This window comes from Tiliqua scincoides, chromosome 4 (assembly GCF_035046505.1).
Source record: "Tiliqua scincoides isolate rTilSci1 chromosome 4, rTilSci1.hap2, whole genome shotgun sequence".
Classification (NCBI taxonomy): domain Eukaryota; kingdom Metazoa; phylum Chordata; class Lepidosauria; order Squamata; family Scincidae; genus Tiliqua; species Tiliqua scincoides.
In genome coordinates, this window is record NC_089824.1 from 122,260,781 (window position 1) to 122,278,549 (window position 17,769).

A 17,769-nucleotide genomic window follows, 5' to 3' on the forward strand; every position below is an offset into this window, starting at 1 on the left:
GTTTAAATGTATGCATATTTAGAACCCGGATGGAGACAAAGGATCTGGACGTAGTTTGACAGTACCTGTGTCTGTCGTGGGCAGTACCAGAAACAACTTTGTTTAATCAGTGCCCCTAAAGAAGTGACACTGACTTGAATTGTTGTAGATTCATTAAAATTTGTCACCAGTGTACCTTGTGATTCACTCCCTTCCTGTTTCTGAACTGGTGTCCTCTCTTAATTCTTTCCATGTGAATAGTGTACCTGGAAAACAGCACAAAATCTTAGTCCGTGATTATTTTTTTATGCAAGTATCTAGGTGTATGTTTGCACAGAAAAATCTGGGAACATGTTGAGACATGGAAGTCAGTAATGACCTAAGTAGGAATTTAAGTGGCCAAATTATAGCCCTTTTCTCCAGTTTTCACATGTTTTCACAGTTTTCACAGTTTAAAAATAAACATGAAGTTGATTCTCTCTATACTTAATGTTTATCATCTTTGTTTATCTGAAACACCAGAGGCTTCAGTTGTTTTCAGCATGTGACACTTTGATGTGTACGTTATACTGTATATGTATATGTGATTTCAGCCACATAGAATGTCATTTTCTGAGTGGCAGGTGACAAAAATTAGGAAATAAATCATTTTGCTTCAAAGGAGCTTAAATCCATATTGGTTTTATTGTGAAGGGGAAGGAGACTGAAACTGTGCTTTGCATGCTGGAGAAGCTGATGGTTGAATGCCAAGCAATGATTGCTCACCATATGTAATTAATAAGGCATGTTTTATTGAGGGTTCTATGGGGAGATATTTAACTAGTCTTTTTAAACTGGACAAATGAGCAAATGACACAGTGCTTATCTTTGGTTCATGTTGATTTGAAAACCCTGCCATACTGGGTTTTGATTGTCACAGGAGAACATTTAATTCATGTTTTGTTTAACGATTCCTGTTTTGAAAGGTTCCGATTCTATCAAGGATGCAAGTCACCAGGCTCTGCCAATATTCAGCTTGTATTCAGTGTCTTGGGATGTCCACTAAACTCCCTTGCTGTTCCCTGCTTCAGAAGTAGGTGAATGAAGTTGTGTAGCAGAAGCACTTATGGCTATAGTTGTTGATGAATGCTTCCTGATTCCAAATACATAGTTAAACAAGCAATGACTTCATTTTGGTGGGTCTTATGAAGGTTTGCCCAAATGATGTTTTCCCTAAATAGGGGCAATTTTCATGTCATGTAAACTTGCTGCTAATTTGTTATGGCTGCAGTCATTTATGAACATTTTCCTCAAGTGTTTCCAAATAACTGACAGTATGGACAGCCACATGATTCTTCACACATAGTGGTATAGACAGATAATCTCTTTGGGGGGGGGGGGGGAAGAGTCATGTGTGAACCAGACCTTGTGATCCTACTGCTAAGCAACTTCAGTGTGTGATGTGTTTGGCATTCAACTTGGGTGCCATCAAAACATCATCTCCCTGCTTAAATGTTTACTTTCTTCCCTGTGACTAATTTTACAATTAATTTTCTTTGTTCACATGTGCTAAAAGATTACCCTGACAGTTGGCTAGCTGTTCTCTGGTCGAGAACAGATACTTGAATTGGCATTAGCACTATTTATTTATCCAGTGGGATTTCACAGGTGTATGAAGGCAGGAATTTGGCTTTTTGACATTGTAGTTAATGTTGTTTGATTTGGGTTTTGTTTGCAGGCAGAGCAGAAATGGCTCAGGGTTGCCTTTGAAAGAGCCAAGATTTGTGATCACATTATAAAATGATTAAAATGACAGATTTCTATACTAAATTAGACAGGCAATTGATCACCTATGGCAAGTAAACATTGCTTCCAGGCAAGTGGAACTAAAATGGTTTTGTGGTGTTTGTCGTTTAGTTGAAAAATAACCAACATAACTAGATTTACTTGGGCAGTTAGGCTAGTGAATTCTTTTCTGGACTAGTGAGTTTTGTGGCTTTGTTGCAAGACAGCTAAATTTTCAGTACAATAATGCTGATAAATTCTAGCTATTGTATTGCAGCTCAAGATTGCATCATGGCTTGATGTATTTATATAATGTGAACACTGGCAGCATTCCAGTATAAACTCATTTCTTTACTTCAGATTTTTCACCTTTCTCTAGATGAAACTTCTTGTTCAACAAAGAATCATCTTGCTTTCAAGTTTTTTTAAAAAAAATTGTCCCAATATTGTTACTGTGAAAAGATGTTATAAAGTATAGAATTGTTTCTCTGGTCTTTTAAAGATTTGGTTGAATTATTATCCTGCTGTTGTGTATGTGTGTAATCTGAAAGAGCAGTACATAGTGATTAAAGCCTATCTTCTTTCTTAAAGGAAGGTGCTTCAGCACGGAAGACTCAAACCCCAGCAGCACAGCCTGTGACAAGACCAGGTAACAATAATGTATTAACAATTTCACACACATTAGTATAAACTACAGGCTGTAATGCATTTAAACAACAACAGTGTCGTGAAAATACATAGCCCCCATTCAAAGTCACGATGGCTTTAGTATGCATGTTATTACTGCTTTCACTGTAGCCTTCAACTATTGGTTGTCCTCATCAAGTTGGGTAAAATGCTGAACAAGTATTTATGATGCTTGTAGGGAGATGCGTGTGTTTTGTAAACTTTGATTTAATAGTAATTTATTCTATCTAGGAAAGTGGGCACCAGTGCCAGGTCAGAACTGAGGGGTCTGGAAATTGTCAACAATCACAGTTACCAGCTTTTTTTGGGGAGTGCTATACCAATTCTAAGTTAGTAATGTTGATATACACTAAACCAGACATGTTTGTAATTCAGCATTGGAAAGTAGTACATAAATGATACCTATTCTTAATATCAGTTGAAAAGACTGCAGCTGCTAAATCACATGTTGAATATTTCTCAGTTCTCTTGGCAGCTTAAAAGAAAGAATTATACAGGTACTCTTAAATAACAATATGTTATGGAGAAGAGGGGAAGAAAAGAGAGGGAACTAAGTATAACTTGGATCCGCAGATACAGATAGATCTCAATCACTCCAGCTTCTGATGGGTCCCATAGAAGACTCGCCCTTTCCTATTCAATTAAAATAATAAGAAGAGCATTTTTTATACTGGTGATGGAAAGCCACTTTTAACATGCCCCATGACTGCTCCTAAATAATCTTATGTCTTTTTAGCATGTTTGAAATGTTAGCTTTTTAAATATAAAATCTGATTTATCTATAATGGATCACTGGAGTCAGATCATTAATGCATTTAAAGTGGCATGGTATTAGGCTTCTTTTCTGGTTTTATCATCTTTGTGGTTGTGTGCCTGTGCTTAGAAAGGTCATACTGTCTGTCATATTTATCTCACCAGGGCTGTTGAGAACAAGAATGTGTTTGGAACTGACAGGCAATGATATGAAAAGGGTAGAAATAGCAAGAGCAGAAATACATCTGGATAACCGTTGCACATGGAGTCGCGCTGCCAGATGCAATTTCACACATATAAACTGAAAGGCCCATACAGGCCTTCATCAGTACAAAGGCTTGCCCATATCATGATTGACCTTCTGCACTGCAGTGTACAAAGAAATAAGAAAAATGATGCAAGGCATCTGGAGAAAATGTCCAGATTCCTGAAATCCCTGGGGATTTCATTACAGAATAGGTTACTTTTTCTGTATATTTATTTCTGCACACATGCATATATATGGTGCTGTCATTTTTCATGGTGCCTTACAAGGTTTCAGAAAAAAGTACTATTTGAAGTCAGTATAGATGCAATCCTAAAATTACTCAGTACAATAAGTAGTTATTGTATTGGTTTATTTACTTTATTTCTGGGTCAGGTTTCCTGGAAATTGATGTGGTTTACAAAAAAAATGAGATTAAGAAATCATAAACACATATTTAATGCTAAGGTAAATACTAAATTAACATAATATAGAGTTGGGAAGGGATTGCCAAATAAGAATATTTTGAGATTTTCCCTAAGAACCGTAAGTGTGGTAGCCATATGGATCTTTCTGGGAAAGACGTTCACAACAATGAGACCACCACCAAAATGTCCCTGCTTCTGTTGCCTGCCAGTTGAATTAAAAAAACTAAGCGCCCACTTTCAGTGAATTAATTCCAATTCCTCTGTGTTGTATGGGGACTGCTATTTTCAAATCTATATCCACAGACAGTGATGATTGTAGACCAGGGATGCTCAATAGGTGGATCGCGATCTACCAGTAGATCGCGAGGCAAAATGAGTAGATCGCAGAGTGCCGACCCCCCCCCTTTCAGGTGCCTCTGGGAGGAAATGCCGGGAGTAAGGCCCATTGTACTCAATGGGGCTTACTCCCAGGTAAGTGTGGCTAGGATTGCAGCCTCACAGCTTAATCCTAGGCATGTCTACTCAGGAGTAAGTCCTGTTATACTCAGTGGGGCTCAAGGTACACCAACATACATTGTACACATAAATAAGAACATAAGAACATAAGAACAGCCCCACTGGATCAGGCCATAGGCCCATCTAGTCCAGCTTCCTGTATCTCACAGCGGCCCACCAAATGCCCCAGGGAGCACACCAGATAACAAGAGACCTCATCCTGGTGCTCTCCCCTACATCTGGCATTCTGACTTAACCCATTCCTAAAATCAGGAGGTTGCGCATACACATCATGGCTTGTACCCCATAATGGATTTTTCCTCCAGAAACTCGTCCAATCCCCTTTTAAAGGCGTCTAGGCTAGACGCCAGCACCACATCCTGTGGCAAGGAGTTCCACAGACCGACCACGCGCTGAGTAAAGAAATATTTTCTTTTGTCTGTCCTAACCCGCCCAACACTCAATTTGAGTGGATGTCCCCTGGTTCTGGTATTATGTGAGAGTGTAAAGAGCATCTCCCTATCCACTCTGTCCATCCCCTGCATAATTTTGTATGTCTCAATCATGTCCCCCCTCAAGCGTCTCTTTTCTAGGCTGAAGAGGCCCAAACGCCGTAGCCTTTCCTCATAAGGAAGGTGCCCCAGCCCCGTAATCATCTTAGTCGCTCTCTTTTGCACCTTTTCCATTTCCACTATGTCTTTTTTGAGATGCGGCGACCAGAACTAGACACAATACTCCAGGTGTGGGCTTACCATCGATTTGTACAACGGCATTATAATACTAACCGTTTTGTTCTCAATACCCTTCCTAATGATCCCAAGCATAGAATTGGCCTTCTTCACTGCCGCCGCACATTGGGTCGACACTTTCATCGACCTGTCCACCACCACCCCAAGATCTCTCTCCTGATCTGTCACAGACAGCTCAGAACCCATCAGCCTATATGTGAAGTTTTGATTTTAAATGTTATACGTTATGATGGCGCGAACATTGTAAAAAAACTCTGGTAGATCTCCGGGCCTTGCTGGGTTTCAGAGTAGCTCTCGAGCCAAAAAAAGTATGAGCACCCCTGTTGTAGACATAAATTTTAGCGACTTAGGATAATACCCTTGAAGGTCAAGTAATCACTGAACTATTAAACTCTCTAAAGTTATGTTAAAATTTTATCTGTCCTCTTTGACAGTGCCAGGTAAAGATAATTAAGAATATAACTCTCGTGCCTTACAGTAGCAAAATCTGTGTTGCATATTGATCCAGCTGCAACCAGAATCCATAACAGTTTGTCATAAATAAACATGAGCATAAGCTTTTATATGGGAAGTCAATTAAGGAAATTTGTCATGCATGGTGTTCATAGTGCGTAGACCATTTACCTTTATATTCTTCAAGTCCAACAAAATTCATATTTGTATGAAAATCAGAGTTTTCACAGATTATGATTCATGGGATGCCTTGAATTTAAAGGAGGACAAATTGGTTGATTTGTGGTTTCTAGAACATTGCTATTAGGATTGGTAGAAGTGCTCATAACAAGGTGATTCTTTTACCTTTATCCCAAGGCTCAGTTCCTATGAACCTTAATCATGGCTTGTTCTTATGTCTGCAGGTTGATGATAACCATTTTTCTTTGTGTTCTCTGTACAACTTCAGGTAGTTGAGTTCTGGATGTGTACAGAGTAACCCTGGAAGCTTTAAGAGCTTTGCTGAGTGTTCTGCCCTTGTTTTCAAATGTGCAGATCCCATGCATGTTGTACATGAATCCCAAGGGCAGGAATAATGACCAACTGACAGCATTGTGGGGAACATTTCCCTCTTTTGTTCATCTGTCAGAAAATTTGCTTAATTTTCATCTTTATTCTCCATCTTTCTGCTAGTTGTTAATTTGGGGAAAAAATTGTTTGGCCTTCTCATTCAGTGAACAGAATCACCTTTAGAAAGAGTTGCTGTTGTCAAGCGAAACTTTTCCACCAGTGGGCATGATACATCTCCTTCATTTGGGGGAAGAACCACCTTGTGGACCCTATATACAAATTTTTCTAGGCTGATGAGGAAGAATGGGTAATTCATCAGCACTCCTGGAGTTGGCCTACTCTCTTACTGCAAACCAGCTTCTTTGTCCACTACTGGCAATAGCTTCTAAAAAGTAGGAAATGGTGCTCAGACTGTCTTCGGAAAACCATTGGGTTTGAGATGATGTATGTGAAAGGCACAGTAACTGCCATAAGTTCCACTTTGTGCAGGGATCCCCCTAAAAAGAAGGCAAAACACCTTCTGCAGCCCCCACATCTGCACCTTTCGCCTTGGTTGTTCGTATGTCAACACCAACTGTCTCTTATTTTGGGAATCATCCCTGGTGATGACCAACCGTGGTGCAATGACCTTTCTCCATCAAGATAAATTCTTAAAGTACCTTCCCTGTATCAGACATTGTTGTGGTCTGCATGATATAAGAAGGAGATTGTCAAAATGCTGCAATGTTCATCCTCTCCTAAAGGCTACAGATGGTGATGTTGGCATCTAGCTGGAAATATGACTATCTCGAAGTAGGAGCCCAGTTTACCACCAGGCCTACAGATCTCCACACCAACTATTGTACTGTAACCCAATAGCCTTGCCTCATCTCTCTGATGGGGATTTGGTACAAGTTATTTAGAGTATTTACACTTCTTTTACCCGTAATCGGCAACTGTACTCACCATGGGCTTGCAACAGTACTCACCATGGGCTTGTTCAGCTTCGTATAGGGACAAAGATCATTACTATTGCTGTGATTCCAGTCAATATGCTTGCCTGGCAGAGCATGGATCAACAAAAGTGCAATTGACTACAGTATCTGTGTCACCTGTGGAGATAGCAACAACAATTCAGTTTCACACAATCCCCACCTCAACGCTGACCCTGACCTTCAACATAGAGCACAGTTTCCATTACTGTTTTCTGCTTACATTCTCAATACCTACAGTAGTTCCATTAACTTCAACAGCACTAATCTCTTTAATATAAGACAAGCCCTGCCTGATCAGGTCAAGGGCTCATTTAGTTTAGTTTACTTTATCTCACTGTTGTCTACCAGACCCATCTGGGAGCAAACAAGACAACAAGTTACCTGTATCCTGTTGCCAGTGCCTTACACCTGGCATTCAGAGAGAGGCTACCTGTCAAACCCAAATCTGTCCAATCCCCTTTTAAGGGTATCTAGGCCAGGTGCCTTCACAACATCTATTTCCTTTTGTTTGTTCTGAGTTGCCTGCCAGATAATTTTAGTGGATGTCCCTTGGTTCTGGTGTTGTGCAAGAGGGAAAAGAACTTCCCTCTATTCATCCCATGCATAGTTTCATTATACTAAATGCTGGATTATATTGTCTCCTTAGTGAATTGTAGTAACACTCATAAAATTTTTCTGTAGTATAGTGAGATCATTTCAGTGGGGATTTGTTCCAGTTTTCAAGAATATATGCATTTAGAATTGTTGCTCAAGACAGATTCCTCTTGCACATAATGTAAGAAATGTCACAATATGTTACCTTTATGCCCTGGCTCACTGACTTAGGTCATAGTAGTTGGATCAGTTTGAATTTGCAGTTAGTTCTGAACTTGACTTCTTTGCACTTCTAATCTGGCCATTGATCTCCAAGCAAGCAGTTGGTTGTCTCCTAGTGTTGGTTTTTCCTTAATGAGAGAGTCTAAGTTAGGAGCTAAGCATCTTTAGCCAAGGAATGGTCAAGTATTGCAGAAGGAGAGGTAGCTTGGTTTCTCTTTCCTTTGATTGGTGGGAAAAAGCTTTCTCAAATACCTATGTGAGTTAGGCCCAAATCCTAACCAACTTTCCAGCACTGGCATAGTGGTGCCAATGGGACATGTGCTGCATCCTGCAGTTGGGTGGCACTCATGGAGCCCTTCTCAAAGTAAGGGAATGTTTGTTCCCTTACCTTGGAGCTGCATTGCCCTTATGTTGGTGCTGGAAAGTGGGTTAGGATTGCGCCCTAAGTGGAAAAGCAGTATTCTAACTTGCTTGTCAGAGAAAATGGAGTGGGGGTTTCTACTTACCCCAGAGTGACTCAAGAGCCTTTCATTATCCAGGGAGTTTTCTATGCATAGTCAGGTCAACATCTGATTAATTCATTAGCTATTATAGATAATAGTAATAAAGGGTGCTTTTGAATATACAAAGGGCTTCTCAGTTATATGAGAATCTTCATTGTATTCCTTACAACAGTCCTGTAGGATAGGTCAACATTGGTTGTTTTTATACTGCAGTTGGGGTTGAGAGTGTGACTTGCCTAAGGCCATCTAGTGGTCTCATGAAGGAGACACTGGAATCAGGAGCAGTTCTGCAGTTTCACCTCTTAACTACTATGCTGCACCAGGTGAAATTGGGTTTTAAGGATGTGTTTTATTACAGGATCATTTGTTACCTAAGGAGGTCCAAATTAAATTTGACTAATCTCATCCAGAGTCAAAATGTAGTAGATTAAACCATTTATTCTGTGGTTTGTTTTTCCCTACAGTTTCCCAAGCAAGGCCACCTCCAAACCAGAAAAAAGGTGAGTTACTACTAATTTTGTAGGTCCTGCTGTAACTTGAAATTTCATACTTCACACGGTGAATCCTAAGTAAAGGTTTACAATTTGTACTGAATTTTTTCATAATTTTTCTGGGCTGCAGGGCGAAGGATAGTGGTGCTGCTGCTGATTGCGTTTTGTTAAAAACTGTATCTGCTGCTTGTTAAAAACATCTCTCTTTACCTCCACAGGATCTCGAACACCCATAATCATTATTCCAGCAGCTACCACCTCTTTAATAACTATGCTTAATGCAAAAGATCTTCTGCAGGATCTGAAGTAAGCAGCTAACTAAAATATGCTTCGTAAAAGATTGTCTTCTGATGTAACGATACACAGTGGAAGTGGTAATTTATTCTAGAAAAAGTGAATGTTTTAAATGTCTTTTAATTTTGTAGTCCAAAACTGGTAATGGAAGTGTAGGTTAATTAGCAATTCTTGCAAAACTCACAATCATAGTAATTTTTTTTTTTTACTATCCTTGATCCAAGCAAGTATGTGGACATGAGAGGCACATTTAATTCTAAGCAAAATTTAGTATTTAGTTTTTACTTCACTAAAGCCAGGGCTGTGCTCAAGTCTCTAAACCAGGGGTGCTCAATAGGTGGATCGCGATCTACCGGTAGATCGCGAGGCAAAATGAGTAGATCGAGGAGCCCTGTCTCTCCAAACTGTTAATATGTCAATTTCGTCTAGTGACTAGACGAAACCGACATATTTAGCTGACACTAAACTGACACTGAAACTGACACTTTAGCTGCTCTTCAGGCATGCAGCAACAAAACTGATGAAACTGACTAGACTCCAGCAGAGGCTCCATACATTAAAGGGGGTGTCTGTCAGACGCTTACTTCCCCCCTGGTAGATCTCCGGGCCTTGCTGGGTTTCAAAGTAGCTCTCGAGCCAAAAAAGTGTGAGCACCCCTGCTCTAAACCCAAGTCGAGTCATGTGTTATAGTGTGCAGCTGTTGTGACTTGACTTTAGCAGAATTCCAAGTCTTCCAAGTCAGAGTCATTTCAAGTCACGAGTCTCATGTCCTTGAGCCAAATTTCACAGATAAAAGGGTGGTGGGGTGTGTGTGTGGGAGTTGTCATTTAACACCTCCCTGGTGCTCCCATCCCATCTGCACTCCATTCAGCTGAGTACAAAGAACCCACCTCCTTTTGCCCCTCTAGCTTGTGCAGAAAAAAAAAACTGACGCCATTTGTTCCTATTGCAAAGAACCCCTCTCCCATCCTTTGGCCTCCTCTTCCCTTTCTCGTTCAGAAAAAAAAATCAAGCCATTCTTTCCTATACCACAAAGAGCCCCGCTTTCTCGTCCCTCCTACAGCCATGTGCAGCCAAAACAATCCTTAAGCCTTCTTCTTCCCCTCATTTCACTATCCCAGCCCCTACCTCCTGGAACCTATCCCTCCTCCCACCACATCTGCTGCCATCCTCTTCTGGATTCCTGCTTCCAGGTTACTCATGAGGTCCTGTGACATGATACAGAAGTGGCAAAGAAGAAAAAAGTAAGCAAGAACACTCACACACTAAAAAGATAGGGGCTCAAGTCCTTTCAAGCCCATGGTCAATTTTCAAGTCACTGCTCACAAGTTGTGAGTCAAGTGCAAGTCAGCGATGGCCACGACACGAGTCAAGTGCAAATCTTTGAGGATAGTGACTAAAGTGCAACTGAGTCAAGTCGTCGAAGTCAAGTGCCCATCCCTGTCTAAAGCATATTTTAGTTTATTTCAGTTTGCTTAATTTTATAGCCTTGTCATATTCCTTACAGTTCAGCGTGTGTAGTATTCATACACCCAGTGTCCAAGACCAGCTGCATTAGTTCTAAATTCTTAAAAATGAATATCTTGCCTTTTCTTATTTTTAAAAATGGAAGAATGCTACAAAGTTGATAACGGCAAATAGAACCAATACTAAACTGGATAATAGAAATATTAGATTGCCTAGACTTTGAGTGCTGTTAAAAATCCAAGAAGGAGACCAGGCTTTGTTTGGTGGTGCCTAAAGAGTTGCAGAAAACATGGTTAGCTAAGGTATTCTATACTTTGGAGTATCACCACTGAAAAGTCTGAGATGTTGATTCTTCTGGCAGCTTCTTACCTAATCTCAAAAAGCAAGGATGGCCACAGAATACACTTGGTTAATTATCTTAACTGCCAGACAGGTCTATGAGGACAAAAACAGTCTTTGAGATCTTTTAAGGGCTAGGGCCAGCACCTTGAATTGAACCTGGAAATGATGTGGCAGCCGAAGTTGCTCTTTTCATTTTGCATAATGTGCTTTCAGTGGTCAGTCCCAGTTAAGTCTGGCCCAACACGTTTTGCCTCAGCTGTAGATTCCAGACACATGTTCATGGTAGATCTACATGTAATGTGTTACAGTAACTAGAATACAGGTGGCCCCCAACTTATGTACAAGTTGTTTATGAAAGTCTTTTCCCTTTTATTATGTATATACCCTACTAGAAGAAATTTGACCTTAAATTAATTACAAATTTTTTAAAGTGTGATATTTAAAAAAACAAAACAACTTTCTCTAAACTATGGTGCATGGAAAGCTTACAAACCAGACATTGGCAGGTCTTGTATTTGAAGCACTGTCCTCTTTCTTGCAATTCTTTTATGGGCCTCAGGAGGCTGCCTTGCTTCTCTCTTCTGTTAGCCCTTTCCCTTTGTCATCCCAAGAGTTCAGTGTTCTGCCACTAAAGATTTGTGACTTTGAAGAGCATTTCTTTTGAAGTAGGACAGGTTGGTGTGTCATGACTAGCACTATATGTAAGTGAATTTTTATTCTGTTGCCTATGTGTTTTACATCTCAAAACTAGAGGAAGGAAATTTTACCTGCCGTTCAAATAATTTTGTGCATTCAACAGCATTTCCTGTTCTCTGTTGCTTCTCTCTCCCCCCCCCCCCTCATTTCTCCTTTTATGTGCTTCTTGTAGATTTTCCTATTTCACAAGTCACCAGACCAAGAGTCAATTGGAAAGGGGGGAGAGAGAACAGGAAAATGTTTCTCTAAAAAGCTGCAAAGGTTCTTTCTGTTGGGTGATTTAGGACAGTTGTGGCAGCTATTTTCGAGGCTTCTTTTTTCCAGCTGTAAGAAGCTTTTGCATGGATCTCAGTGATGTCTATTGCTGTAAGACGGGGGTGCCCAAACCCTGGCCCTGGGGTCATTTGCGGCCCTTGAGGACTCCCAATCTGGCCCTTAGGGAACCCAGTCTCCAATGAGCCCCTGGCCCTCCAGAGACTTGCTGGAGCCTGCGCTGGTCTGATGCAACTACTCTCAGCATGACAGCTAACTGTTTGACCTCTCATGTGAACTGTGGGACAAGGGCTTCCTCCACTGCTTGTTGTTTCACATCTGTGATGCAGCAGCAAAGAAAAGACTGGCCTTGCTTTGTGCAAGGCCTTTTACAGGCAAGACCTTCATTTATTCATATAAATTCCATCTATAATATATTCATTTATGTAAATTTATTCAAATTTGAAAGATAAATTAATTCTTTTTTTCCCCAGCCCCCGATACAGTGTCAGAGAGATGATGTGGCCCTCCTTTCAAAAAGTTTGGACACCCCTGCTGTAAGATATGTGATGGAACAAGAGCCTTTTTGTCTCTGAAATCTCTGGGCAAATATATAGTGTCCTTTATCTATGGAGAAGCTAGTTAATCAAGATCAAGCAGTATATTTGCTGAAGAGAGAACTTTTATAAGAACATGTATTTTGTTGGTATTCCTACAGAAATCTTGAAACTTGCTAATATCTTTAGTTCTGTACTCTGCTCTAAAATGCGTAATTACACTTTAGCCTAGTGCAAATGTAGTGATAGCCATCTCCTAACAGTGGCTAGGAGTCTGGAAGTTTGCTGTGGGATCATTTGCTTCTGGCCTTTACTTGTCCATGCAGACTCCCAGTTATATTATTTCATTATGATATTTATATACCACTTTTTAAATAGACTCAACGCAGTTTACTTCGTTAGGCTGAACATAAATCCAGTTAATGAGATTTTTACAAGTATTATTTTTATGAGACAATCTCATAGAACCTCCACTGCTCCAGGTGTCTCCCTTCATAGTTCAGACGTCATCCTGGCTGTAGGCTCTTACACTTGCCAGGCTCTCACAGGCAGCTGTAACCAAACTTCAGACTGGTTTCTCAAAGCTGTTATTCATTTTTTTGCCAGCTGACACTTCCACACTCCACTCTTTCACCTAGATAACACCAGCAGTCTCCCATCCAAGCAACTGATTCTGCTTAGCTTTTTCAAGCTAGGCAACAGCTCAACCGCCAGAACCCATAGTATTTTATCTGCACCAGCACTAATGTTAGCTTTACCCAGACTTTGAAAACCAGCTTCTTACCCTACACTTGGACTCAAACTGCTCTGGGAGTGGATGGCATTTCCACTTGTGGAGGTCCTACCCCCCCCCCATCTGTAGTCTCACACTCATCTGCTAACCCATGTGGGTCAAACAGAAATGTCATTCTCTGGGAAGGAAGGGCTGGCATTCCTACTGCTGGGATGCCCCTCCTCCTGGGAGGTAGGATCGGAACCTCGACTGAATGGATACTCCTCCCACATTGGGGGGGCTTCCTTCTGGTCCCCAGTTCCGGTCCTGCCTTCCAGGAGTAAAGATGGACCTCAGTCATGCTCCTGCACGATCTCCTTTTTTGTTTTTCCTTTTGCTCTGAAGAGCAGGGGGGATAGCTCTTTCCCCCCCCCCCAACTTGCCTTCACCCGGGCTCTGAGCAGCAGCCAGAGCCTCACCTGTGTGTCGCAGGGCATAACACTGCACCCCGCACCCTCAATGCAAGGTAGAGCGCTGAGGACGAGCAGCGTGGGCAGTTTCAGCCCCCCCCCCACAGAGAGGAAGCAGCAGCAGCGCCGCTCTCGTAGGAGCTGGGCAGCCAGCAGGCAAAGCTCCAACCATGTGGTGGGCACCTCCCCCTGTTGAGGGAGGACCTGCTGCAGGCAAGCAGCTGGGAGAGCCGTGGGGCCCCAACATCACCGTGCCCCGCCAGCCTCTCGGACCAGCGGAGCGCCTCAGCCTTCTCCGCCCTTCCCCCCTGCAGTGGAGAGGCAGTGGCTGCAGAAGGCCAGCAGGCGGCGTGGCCCCTCTCACTCAGCGCCCCCCTTGCCAGCCAGCCAGCATCACCAGAGCCGGGTAAACATCCCCCAGTGGATGCCGCCAACCCCTCATCAGCAGTGGGTGAGCGCCAGGAGGGGTGGTCGGAGGCCCAGCATGCACTCCCCAGGCAGACATGCACCCCCACCAGATGCCACCACCACCATCCCTCACTGTCGGGCGAGCGTGGGAAGGGGAGAATCTGGGGAACCATTGGATTAGCTTAACAGGATTAGCTCCTTGTTCCACCAAGTACAGGAGCTAATCCTGCCATCTTCTGCCCCTAGCCAACCCACCCCAAGGAAAAGGCCTGGCACACCCTTGATGTGCGCAGAGCCCTGTGCTACTACACCAGGCTTACTAGGGAATTTAGGAAATCGGAGGCCCTGTTTGTAATCTACAAGGGCTCCAACCAGGGCCACAAGGCCTCAGCTAGCTTGCTGGCGCGCTGGCTAAGCGCATGCTCCAGCTGGCCTACCAGGCCAGAGGGGAAGTCCCCCAGAGGGGGTCACAGCCCACTCCCTCCGGAGTACTGTCACCACGGTGGCATTCGATGGGTACACATCCCTCCTGGAGATCTGTAGGGCAGCAACGTGGCCTTCGGTTCACACCTTTGCCAAGCAATAACGGATAACCACAGCCGCCTCATCGGACGCCGCTATGGGGTGTAAGGTGTTGCACAGCTGGTGAGGCAGTGAGCAAGCTCCCTCGCTGGCCCACCCTTCTGGTTGGCTCTGGTATATCCCAGCAGTAGGAATGCCAACCCTTCCTTCCCAGAGAAAGTAGGAATTTCTTACCTGAGAATTCCAGTTCTGGGAAAAGAAGGGTGGCATTCCGCCCACCTCTTCTCCAACTTAACATTGGCTGTAGGTTTCATTTCAAGTTGGTAGAAGTTGCAGAATCATTAGTGTTCTACAACTTAAAACTGTGGGCAGAATACACCATGGGTAAAATAGGGTGTAAAGGCCTTTATCTTTTCATTTTTTGTAGAAGAGAAATTCCTGACAGTTTAAAGCTATTGATAACATAATACTATGCTGACTTTTCATGTACATTCTGCAAGAAGCAGAATGAATTAAGAGAGTCTATTTGAATTGATTCTGATTTTCTCAGGTAACACTTGAGAAATCCCATCTATATAGTGTGATGTGCCAGTTTATTTACCATACATTGTATTTCCATTTTGAAAACTTAAGCTGGGTGACTGGCAATACAAATGAGAAGAAAGAGATCAGTGCTGGATACCACATCCAGTGGTGATTTGCCATTTCAGTACCTTTGCTTATGAATTGGTGTTAGACCCTCTCCTGGTATCCTGTAGAGCAGGGATGTCCAAACATTTTGGCAGGAGGGCCACATTATCTCTCTGACACTGTGTTGGGGGCCAGAAAAAAAAAAAGAATTAATTTACATTTTAAATTTTAATAAATTTTAAATAAAATTATTTAAAATTTTAATAAGTTTGCATAAGTGAATATATTGGTGATGGAACTTATATGAATGAATGAAAGTCTTGCAATACCTCAAGGCCTATAAAACGCCTTGCACAAAGCAAGGCTGGCCTTTCCTTTGTTGCCACTGCTGCTCCACAGATGTGGAACAGCAAGCAGTGGAGGAAGCAGCTCATGCAAGAGGTTGAACAATCACCCTTACGCTAAGAGCAGTTGTGTCGGGCCAGCATTGGCTCCAGCAAGTCTTCAGAGACCCAGACTGGGGGCTCCCCGCAGGCCAGATTGGGGGTCCCTGAGAGCCACAGATGGCCCCCAGGCCGGGATTTTGGTACCCCTGCTGTAGAGTATCAAGCCTGACAGGTCAATTTCTTGGAATATAATGCTTTCTCACAATTGCATAACTTTTAGAACTCGCTCTTGGTTGCATCTCCTACTTTTGTCCATATTATAAAACTCCATGGCTTCTTCACATGTTGCATGAAGTGGGCCTGAGACAGTACAGTACTAAAAAAAAATTGCTGTTCCAAAGTTATCATATATGAAATATTTTTGTTTGCATTTTCAAGAAAATGCGGCAAACGTTACTTGAAATTGCTGTTTTAAAAAGGGGTTCTTCATAAGCAATGTGAGTGACAGAAAATCTGTTTAAAAACTCACACATGATCACAGGAAAAATAGGTCACCGAACAATTTGCTGTTTACATTCCTAATCCCCAACTTGTGTAGAAAACATGCTAAAATAGTTTTTCCCTGACTTCTGTGTTGGCACTTCTGTTTGATTGGCATTACATCGGTTGTCTCATAAAAGAGCAATGCAGTGATAAACCTTAATACTAGTATGATTACTATAATTTATACGTGGATGGAACTTTTTTGACTGCTGTTTGAAAGGCATATTTAGCTAATTGACGATATAAACATGATAGGTATGACTAGCATTTTTAATAGGCAAAGGTGTCATTTATACCTTTATTTCTTTGTGTGTAAGCCACTAGATGTCTCATTTTGTTTACTTTGTTTCATATGGAAAATTTTCTAATATGGCAGATATTTCCTAACTTTAATATTAAATTTGTCTAGGCATCTCCTCCAGTAGCCAGGTTTATAGTATCACAAATGTTGACCTCCTGAAATAAGCACAGTGCCTGCAACCAGATTGATTTTAATATTCCAATGCAAAGAAGAGCAGAGTTGTGAGTGGGAGATTGGCAGACTCCACTTACTGCACTCAGTTTTAAAAGGGGGAAATTGTTTTCATCACTGAAAATAAGTCATTGGCCAGTGATTCTACTTCTATTGACCATTCCCAAGAAGAAGCTATTTATTACTTTTGAAAGCAAGAAAATTCAGTATCTGCGTTCTTTAAATATGGTGTTTGTGTTCAATTGTTTATATTGTTTGAACTTAAAATATGCCTTTTGTCTAACTACTTCTGTTTCAGCACAATTATATGATGCTAATGACTTAAGAACATAAGAACAGCCCCGCTGGATCAGGGCATAGGCCCATCTAGTCCAGCTTCCTGTATCTTCCTGTATCTCCCCACCAAATGCCCCAGGGAGCACACAAGACAACAAGAGACCTACGTCCTGGTGCCCTTCCTTGCATCTGGCATTCTGATGTAATCCACTTCTAAAATCAGGAGGTTGCACATACACATCATGGCTTGTTACACGTGATGGATTTTTCCTCCAGAAATTGGTCCAATCCCCTTTTAAAGGCATCTAGGCCAGATGCCATCACCACATTGAGTGGCAGTGAGTTCCCCAGACCAACTACAAGCTGAGTAAATAAATGTTTTCTTTTGTCTGTTTAACTCTCCCAACACTCAGTTTTAGTGGATGTCCCCTGTTGTATGAGAGGGAAAAGAGCATCTCTCTATCCTTTCTGTGCATAATTTTTTATGTCTCAATCATGTCCCCTGTCCCCCCAAGGCACTTCTTTTGTAGACTGAAGAGCCCCAAACACTGTAGCCTTACCTCATAAGAAAGGTGCCCCAGCCCAGTGATCATTTTAGTTTCTCTCTTTTGCACCTTTTCCATTTCCACTATGTCCTTTTTGAGATGTGGCGACTAGAACTGGACACAATACTCCAGGTGTGGCCTTACCATCGATTTGTACAATGGCATTATAATATTAGCCGTTTTGCTCTCAATACCTTTTCTAATGATCCCAAGCATAGAATTGGCCTTCTTCACCACCGCTGCACATTGGATTGACACTTTACCACCACTCCAGGATCTCTCTCCTTATCTGTCACAGACAGCTCAGAACCC

At 42.0% G+C, this 17,769-nt stretch overlaps 1 protein-coding gene across 1 annotated transcript in view; it reads left to right on the forward strand.

Annotated features, from left to right (window-relative positions):
• Positions 1-17,769, forward strand: part of CDC73 (cell division cycle 73) — a 126,829-nt gene that overhangs the window by 94,882 nt on the left and 14,178 nt on the right. Inside the window, exons 11-13 of the mRNA XM_066625898.1 lie at positions 2,335-2,392; positions 8,859-8,894; positions 9,104-9,191. Coding sequence (XP_066481995.1) covers positions 2,335-2,392; positions 8,859-8,894; positions 9,104-9,191 — 182 coding nt within the window. The remainder of the gene's footprint in view (positions 1-2,334; positions 2,393-8,858; positions 8,895-9,103; positions 9,192-17,769) is intronic.